The sequence below is a fragment of the Protomyctophum bolini genome (genome assembly GCF_963924005.1).
Source record: "Protomyctophum bolini genome assembly, chromosome: 15".
In the NCBI taxonomy this organism is placed as follows: Eukaryota; Metazoa; Chordata; class Actinopteri; order Myctophiformes; family Myctophidae; genus Protomyctophum; species Protomyctophum bolini.
The window spans coordinates 34,599,396-34,608,868 of record NC_137876.1 but is presented as its reverse complement, the minus strand read 5'-3'; the positions used below and the strand labels follow the sequence as shown (position 1 = coordinate 34,608,868).

Genomic DNA, 9,473 nt, shown 5'->3' with positions numbered 1-9,473 from the left:
ATTGAAAGAGAAGTTATCAAGTATCATTAATGTCGTAATTTTATCTACTGGCCCCTGGCCCCTTGCCATTTTTGTAATGTGGCCCACAGGTAAATCTATTTGAGTATCCCTGCACTAGTATGTCGCAGGGTCTTACCCCCAATCCAAGCAGGGAGGCATTGGGTCCCATTTTTCTGAGTCTGGTAGTCTCTCAAGACTGACTCACATCAAGTCAAGAAAAAAGAGGGCCCTGTTTTTCCTTATTTTTTGACGATTGGTCTGGTGTGGCCCTGGCTGGGGACTTCCTGCCCTCAAAATATAGACAACAGCAAAGGACAAGTGGCCTTGCGTTGTACAAATGCTCAACGGTGTATGTAAAGTAGATTGGATATTTGACTATAAAGTATGATATCGAGTCATGAAATGGCTTCACCAATTCTTTATTAGCGTTTCAACAGAACTATACAGCAAAGGGGAACAATAGTGCAGGAATATCAACAATGTTCCACTTTTCAACACTTCATGCCTACTCAGTTTTCAGTAGTCTGACCACACTACAAAAAATACATACATTTCCCTGACCCCCTATGTTGCCAGCATCTGGGGGTGTGTTAAGAGCAGTTAGGAGTGATACAAATTAGGACTGACTGTTGGGAGTACAGAGCTAGTGGTACTGTGGAGTTTTGTTCATGTCAAAACAGAAGAGCTGTCAGGCTGGGATACTTTAGTTGTGCTATAACTGCAGTTACAGGAAGTGAGGTTTTGTAAACAGTGAAGAACGGTAAGGCAGCTGGTTGCATTATAGACTGGGACAGGAGGTGATTACATAAAGATCATGGCACACAAATGTAAAAACGTGTGGGACGCTGCAAAAATGCCTTTGGACATTCACAAACTGAAATGTACATGCACAACCTGAATACATTTTAAATACAGAATTCTTAGATGTATTCGTACATCCATGGATTTACACAACTACAGTATCACGACACTGATGGAAAAGAACACCTTTCATGTAAGATTTGAAATCCTTGAGTTACTGACCACTGACCGTGTGATCACTTCTATATGTGCGCCATGCAAAAAAACTACATCCGTTACAACATTGAGGCAGGTTTACGAGGCTAGAGTCACAGGGAGCTGGTCAAAAGTCTCTAAGCCGCAGTTACTGCTCCAAATCTGCATTCTGGTTGAGGAGGTGAACACTGTTGGGAGATCGTGATTTTGCGAAATGGCCTATGATTGTTTTGCGGAGAATAATATAATCGGCACTGCAATGTGGAATGAGGTGAGCTGCTTCAAACTCTTATTTAACACAGCTCGGATTGTCTATTGGAAGACTAGTTGCTTGGGACCATGAATGTACACCACAGACATCAGATTCCCTCAGACACTGACAAGAAACACTTCAGAGAGAAATGGAGGTGAGGGGAGAGCAGGAGTTGCCATTTTCACTCTTACACTCATTCACTGAACATTCTGACACAAAGCAGAGAGCGAGGTTCAAGATGCTCAGAGGCATTCGATCGGCCATTGGTCACAGCAAGATTTTCTGATTGGTTGAACTGGCAGTTGATCCCCCACCATCACAAAGCTGACCGTGGCCTACAATTTGTTTCCTCTCTCTGTCTCCCACGCCTGGCCCCTTACTTGAGGAAGGAATCAAGTTTGCGTTCAATGTGAGTGAAGGAGTCGTCACCCATGTAGTCTGCCTGACCGGCCTCCCACCTCTCTTTCCTCTCCTCTGATGACATCTGCCGGGCAGGGGGAGTCGTGGGGTCTGACGCATCCTTCATGCCCGCGTTAGCTGTATTCTGTATGACACACAGGAAAGGGAGAATAAGCACATTACTGTAACTGCTGGTATTAAAGTGCTAATTTTTTAATTGAGTATTTTGTGCCTTCATTTACAGACACACTGAGCCTCGACTTCCTCTGGAATGGTCCAAGTTAAATTAGTAAGTTGCAGTTTGTATATTGCCCCGAGATACATGCAAGCATGCATTTCACCTGAAGGGGTCAGCAATCAGCAGCACTCTTTTCCAAGGTGTTGGTTGGACAGTGCTGGTAAGTGTAAAAGGCCATGGCAAGATTAAAGGGATAGTTCCATTTTTAGCAAAACTAACAGAAGGGCTCTCAGGATGTCAATATCCATTGGTCATGAACAACACGCTGTAATCCCTGTGACTATCAAGAGTTTCCTTAACATGAGCCAATTGACAGGATCAATGACCTGCCATTCCAAGGATTCAACATAGCATAGCAGGTCCATGACGACTATTAACAAAAGTACAATTTAGCAGATGCTATTATCCAGAGTGCAAAATCAGCCAAGAAAACAAGTAAATGCTACCATGCAGTCTCTGTCTTTACCACACGACATGCATGTCACATGTTCACATACACAAGGACCATCTCAGAGAAACCCTCTTCATTGTCACATCACCCAATGACACACTCATACCTCTGTGCAGCCAGTGTCGAAGGGAGTGTCTCCATATGCCAGACGTAATGAAGGCAGAACTGAGGTGGAGTAGAGCTTCCACCACAAGACCAGGAAGTCACTGTGCCGCTCAGGGGGCATGGAGTGACCTCGGACCTCCCCAGTCTGTGGGTCATAGGAGTAGTCCCATGGCTTCACTTTGCCCAAGAAGTGCACCACCTTGGCCTCATGCCCGTACCTGCGGGAAAAATATCAAATGCAGTTGAATATGAAGATAAGGAGTGTGACTGTGAGAGAGACAGAAGGAATAGTATATTTGAGGCAGAGAGGGCTAAGGACATTCAATAACTTTCTCCTGCCTGAACTGTGCCAGGGATGTCAGCTCCCGGCACACCCCATCTTAACTTTATTACTGCCGCTAAGTGGTAGCATAAGCACACCTAACGAATGCCACCCGTCCACTCCAACTCTCCTCGTTTCATTTCCGGGTTATTCAGTGAGGTGGGGGCTGTTGTGAGCACAGTGGTCGTTCGCTTTAGCTCAGACCCCTTAGTCCTCTTTACAAACAGTTACATGTGCTCAGCGATGCGATAAAAACTCACAAATGATTTACGATCGTCGGGATACGTGACGGCTCACCACGGACAGAGCTCAAAGCTTTAGAGATACAGCGCTTTGAAAATCCTGTTATAATGGAGGCTCAATGGAGCTGGATTTAAAAATCCCATAGCTGGTGGGGACGGAGGCTCTCCATAGTAACCGGAGCAATGCTAAAGTGAATTTTCAATGAGGCGTGTTTATTTTGGACGTGCAGAGAATTTTAGGGGCGACAATGCTTCTGGTTACAATTTATTCGAGCGAACTGTGAACTGTGTGCACGTGCAAGCGTCACGTGTATGCACTAACTGTTTGAAGGCTGGTAAGTAGGTGTAGATGGCGATACTGCTGAGGTTGTAGATGAAGGGGAGGTGCTTGGAAATATCTTCCGTCGCCCAGGTGTTGAAGAAACTGTTAAGAACGCCCTGGTCTCCACCTGCACATATGGATGGATGGACAGACAGACAGACAGACAGACAGACAGACACACAGTCAAGTCGGCTGAACTGGAAGATGCACACATTTCTTAAGTATTGTGAGCTGTAACCGTCGCTGTGGTACATTACAGTATTACTGACGTGGTCAGGTGTGTCAACAATGTCAAGTGTGTCTAATTCATTATTACTGGCAATGATAGCGATCTGACCGGCAAACAAATATTACATCCCTCTTCCCCTTTATTTGAGGAACCACAAAAACTGGATAATACACAGACTGAAATGCAATAAGAGTCGAGGGTCATTTACCACTGGTGTCGTGCATCAAAAATAGCATATTTACACACTCACAATGCATCGCTAGTACCAAGTGTTTCTTTTTCACACAGGTCTGTGATAGGATTCGGATAGGGAGCAAAAACAAATCGGATCGGAGAAAAAGAAAGAAACATGATGGGTAGGGGTGAACCAGTGGTGACAGATGCAGGCCAAGGTTGGGTCATATCAGACGATAAAAGCAACAGGGTGAGAGAGAGGACACAAGTGTGTGTGTGTGGGGGGGGGGTTCCAGTTCAGTTGACCTATGTCTGTCTGTTATCATGCCTACTAGAATACTGAGAAATGGAAAACAGTATTTACATAGGGCTTATGTGATGAAAATGGGTCATATTGACATCAGTGTGTATATATACCCTTAAGCCCAAACCACACCAAAGGGTTGTGTTGGGACAAAACGTTTTTTTAAGGTAGACTACACCAATGCTTGTAGATCTGCCATGTTTTTACCAGAGCAGCAAACAATAAAGCAGTGTGAAAGTTGTGAGCTTGTACTGTAGAATAGAATATTTTTAGTATGAGACACCCACACAAAACTAGTTATCTCACCGTCAAAGCTGCCGTTCTCGCTGCTGAATGTGAGCAACTTCTGATACGTCTCATTGGATGGCCTGAAGACGAACACACCAGAGTTGAAACAGTCTGGCCAACCAGGATCCGGTGCTGCAGATAGCTCCTCTCTCTCAAACAGCTCGTCTATGTTTGATAGAACCTGTTCAAGATTGATAAAGATATCCTTAAATGTAATGCAAATATACTGACCATTATTTTAGACATAATTCACTGGTTCCGTGTATCACTTTGCAAATAAATAACCTTGGTTTTAAGAAAACTTAAGTAATGGCATTCAACACAGAGGAGAGAACCATTGCTACAGACAGTGCCGGCAGGACGGTGATCAAGGTAATCTCAGTGCCTAGACTGCCTTGATGGAACAGGACTGAAGGTCCGGAGGAGGACACTTGCCTAGAATGCATTGTACGGGATGTGGAAAGAAATCTGAGATGGAAGATGAACTCAAGAGGCAGCTATAGTCAAATCAGTAGTGCTGTACAGGCACTGCAGGAAAATGCCCGGTAGACGCGAGTCTACACAAAAATGGCACTTATGAATGGCACTTGATGTCACATGTCGCATGTGAACTTGTACCTAGTGACCTGTGACCTGGACCTGTGACCTAGACCACCAAAACCTGCTACCATGTGTTCTTGTCAATACAGATGGATATAGACAGAAGTGGCTTGTGTGTTGAGCACAGTATAAAAGCTGAGGTCAAAGGAGGAACCCAGAGTTTGAGCAAGGAAGGAGATTTCCCATTACTGCAATGCAAAGCATATATGGAGTATACGGGTATGAACATGTACGGAGTGGCAGTTGGCACCTGCTGTACCCTAGTGGGGGGGTCCGAATATGTTCGTAGATGGCAGAAAAATAATTAACTTTGATTACGTTAACACTGCTATGAAACAGCATATCCTTTACTGCTGCTTGTAAGACAGAAGAGGCAGTGGCAATGCTACAGCGTAGGTTCCTCACCAGTGTGTCAGCATCCATGAACACACACTTGCTGTATTGTGTGAGCGTCCAGCAGTGCAGCTTGGTGAAGGTCACTCCCAGGTCTGGACGCTTCATCAGCGCAAGGTGTGCTGTGTCGCCCGAGTCCCTCACATCTACCACACACACCTCGTCAAAGATGGAATCCAACACACTCCTGAAACACACAGACATACCAGAAAAAGCACACACACACACACACACACACACACACACAGCATGATTTACTTTACATGGAAAGATTAGTACAGTATAGTGTTGTGCATGTGTGACTCAAGTGTGTGTGTGTGTGTGTGTGTGTGTGTGTGTGTGTGTGTGTGTGTGTGTCAGAGAGAAAGGTAGAGGAAAAAGGTGAGAGATTAGTGAAGAGAATGAAAGTTGTTACCGGCATTGATCTGCGACATGTGGTCCAATGAGAACGACCAGTCTCTTGGTTGTCTTATGGTTGCGTAATGACTGGCCGAGGACCATCGCTCCCTTGGCATAGCGGTCGTTAGTGGCCAACGTCACAAATGCTTGGTCAGCTTGAACACACACACACACACACACACACACACACACACACACACACGATTGTCATCATGTGAATGTTGTCACTCACTTTTCAAAGCCTGGCCCTTTTCTGTATGGGCAATTTGCTCATTATAGCTTTTGTACTTTTATGGTATAATATGGTCATCTTTAGTATACTATGAATTAATGATTTGTATCAGCTTATGAATGTAACTTAAATTAATTATCAGTTCAAAAACAGGGCTAAATCAGCAACCTTTCTCTGTATGATTGTTTGTGCGCGCGCGTGTGCGAGCGCGCTCCTTTCACAGCTGAACATGCTTTCCTGCAATTGTCTAGGTCTAGGAAGTAGGAACTCCATATTCTCAGATGGAAAGCAAGGCTACAATTCTGCCTACAATATCTGGAATCAATCACCCATCAATGATTGTGAGTTTGAATGTTTTACTTTAAATTGTAGGCTACAGCAGTACAGCCAGATTGTGAAGTGTGAACCCATGTGAGTCTAATGATTATTTTCTATATATAGCCAACAGACGAGGCTCCACCGCGTTTCCTTGCGCTCGGCCCACTAAAAGTAAAATGCGCGCTGATGTGTGATGCAGTTGCTCCCGGAAACTTAATCAAACACACGCCGTGTCGTAACTCGTAAGGTTGCTAGGGGGTTGTTACAAAATGTGAAGCAATAGCATTTAAGCCACATTACAACAAAGACTTTCCAAACGTGCCTCGTTGTGGTCTTTGAGGTTTAATATTACTTAACGCTAACGGATATTACGACGGACCACATCTACATGCAAAGGTGTGTCAGCTGAGTTGAGCTGCAAGGCGAGAAACGCATCTGCCTCTAAACGATGGAGAGAGAGTGGAATCTCATCCGCAAGGCCACACGGTAGCGCACTCTACAGCGCACGTACGCACTGTCCTGCTGCAGCAACTGTCATTAAAAAGCACACAGTGTTCAAACAGGCCAGGCCACTATCATCATCATACATCATTTAAACCACTTTGCCATTTTAACACTCGCGAAAGCTAGCCTATCTAAGAGCCCTGGTGTTTTGGTAGTGTTAAATGGTGATGAAATAAACGTTGTGTGCGATAAAGCGGTTAGTCGCGTTTGTAGTAGCATCATCTCTCCCACCATGTCTACTGTCATCGAGTGCTGCCACGGTTTCTTACCCGCCATGGTCTTAGTTTGGAGCTGGTTTGGCCCCGATTTGGGATGCTCCTGAAGGGTCGTTTGGTGCTGTGCAGGACTACGGCCAGAGGTTCAGCCGTCAGCAGATGGAAACAGTCAGGAATAATGATCGAGTCCCTCATATTCCGGGTCACGTGACCACTGGCAGCGACGAACACGCCCCTTGCTGTGTTCCGCTTCTCCTGCCTGTCTGCTCTCTCTCTCTCTCTCTCTCTCTCTCTCTCTCTCTCTCTCTCTCTCTCTCTCTCTCTCTCTCTCTCTCTCTCTCTCTCTCTCTCTCTCTCTCTCTCTCTCTATCTCTCTCTCTCTCTCTCCTGTCTGGCTGGCTGCCTGGATGGAGGGATGGCTGTCTGGCAGCAGCAGCACACCACCAGTTTAATTTATCCAGATTTCACAAGTGCAACATAAGAATGGATTGGAAACTATAGTCGACAAGAAAACATTTAAGGGCTATAGGCGCTCGGTTTTCACTTTGTTGAGTTTGTTCCCAAGTTATCCTTGAAATCACATTGCATTTCTGGATGATCTGAAATGAAATGTAAAAGAAAAAAGTAAAATAATGTATTCACTGGGCGGGTCAACTTACCCAATGGGTCATCTTAACCCTTTCTCTAAACCAGGTATAAACATCAAACATCTGTCTAAACAACATTATTTTGCTGCACAAGGTAGTACACATCACCAGTCCTGTCCTATAGGTGCAACTCTTGGATTAGCATGTCCTCCCCTAGCTCTGGTCCATAGCTCTAATGCCTTAATGCAACGGCAGCAAGAGCAGTAAGGCTATGGACCAGAGCTAGTCCTCCCCTGAGTGTGTCCAAGGTGCAAAGAATATAGGCCTAGGGCGAGATAGGAGAAAGGTTTCATAGCACTTCAGGGAAGGCTGAACCTGGGTTGGTCTGTAGATTTAGCTTACGATGATAACTGTGATAATACATTTGAGAGCAAAGTGCAGGCCTTGACATTCACTTTTTGAGGCACTTTGGACAAATCCTTTGGACAAGTAGACTACATTTCCCATCGACCTGTCTGGGCACAAACGTCACATGTCCGGAGCACTAGCACACACAAATACATTTTAAATAAGTAAGTTGGTTTTGGTGAATACATGTTTGAATATTAGATGAATATTTTCAGTTCATGTATTCCAAATACACAGCCATAGATCGGTCCTATCCACACATGGTTAGCAGACTGAACTCGTCTGAACTTGTAGTACTACGTGTGTAGGCTACTAACACTAATAACTAATTCCTAAGACTTAATTGGAGTCAGATATTGTCCTCTAGTTTCATATCTGTTTGAAAGGCAGATAACGTGTGTCCTCCGCCTGAATGGCGAGTAAAATATCGCCACTTTTCAGCGAGGAAAAGCTGGACTGAAAATATGAAAACTTCCTTTGGGAATAGTAGATGTTTGGGAAGCACTAACGTGCGTTGCAATTTTTGTGGGGTAATTGATCACAACACCTGCCAACTGTGCCCCATACATTTATTCTTCCTAAAGGAAGTATTGATATGTTCAGTCCTGCTTTTCCTCATGGAAAAGTAGCTATATTTTACTCAATACACGTTTTCTGCCAGAACTTTCAAATGGATATGAAATTAGTCTCCAAAACAACGCCAAGTCTTAGGAATTAATTATTGGGTGAGTGCACACACAGTGCTATAAGTTTAAATGCTGACGAGGTCAGTCTGCTAACTGTGCACAGATAGGACAGATTTATATTTGGAATATATGAAATGTAGGTAAAATCACATACATTCTAGGGCTAACAAGTTAACAGAAGTCCATTGATCGGCATGCATACTTTCTCAATAGACCAGGGCCGTCTATTTGCTGAATAGCGTATCGTTAATTCATATTCTTGATTTTATTTTAAATCATGTTTTAAATGCTTCATTTGAACTAAAAAATCACACCCGTGTGAAGTGAGGGGTGCTAATATATTAAAGTCTAACTCATGTTGATTAGGTCATGTAATGGTGATGTAAAATAAACGGTGCCAACACAAACATTAAACGCCATTAACAATAAAGAGACAATATGACATAAATGACACATTATGACGTAAAGTTTCCCTTCATTGTCAATGGCGTTTACAAAACAAACATTGAACTAAAGATAAACATTAAACCTTTATTGAGTGCCCCTCAATAAATAAGTGACCGTGTATTATTTCCCCCATTGAAAGTAAAGAAACAAGCCACAGAATAACACAAGGTTCTGTTTTCCAATGGCAGTCAAAAATATTGGAAAGATGATTATTAGGAAAGCCAGACTAGTGTCGCAGAAAAAGTGAAACCAAAGTCACTTGTCCAACGGACAAGTAAATATTTTATGCACTTGTCCGGAAAGATTTATTAGTTGTCCTGACAGTCCCGGACAACAGGACAAGCCTTAATGTCAAGCCCTG

The 9,473-nt window shown here is 43.9% G+C and overlaps 1 protein-coding gene across 1 annotated transcript; it reads right to left on the bottom strand.

Annotated features, from left to right (window-relative positions):
* Window positions 1–403: 403 nt before the first annotated feature.
* LOC308329490 (glycogenin-1-like) lies at window positions 404–7,177 on the bottom strand. Its single transcript, XM_080783810.1, has 7 exons — window positions 7,039–7,177; window positions 5,732–5,870; window positions 5,329–5,503; window positions 4,342–4,504; window positions 3,329–3,455; window positions 2,444–2,660; window positions 404–1,793 (listed from the first exon to the last, which is right to left on the bottom strand). The coding sequence occupies exons 1-7, from the start codon at window positions 7,043–7,045 to the stop codon at window positions 1,626–1,628; spliced, it is 996 nt and encodes a 331-aa protein (XP_080639936.1). The 5' UTR covers window positions 7,046–7,177; the 3' UTR covers window positions 404–1,625.
* Between the last annotated feature and the right edge of the window lie 2,296 nt (window positions 7,178–9,473).

Excerpts from the sequence above, each read along its gene's own strand:
- LOC308329490 (XM_080783810.1), bottom strand. Across the intron at positions 4,505-5,328 it reads TCATGGATGCTGACACACTG|GTTCTATCAAACATAGACGA; the intron begins GTGAGGAACCTA and ends AATCTTGAACAG. Across the intron at positions 3,456-4,341 it reads CGAGAACGGCAGCTTTGACG|GTGGAGACCAGGGCGTTCTT; the intron begins GTGAGATAACTA and ends CCATATGTGCAG.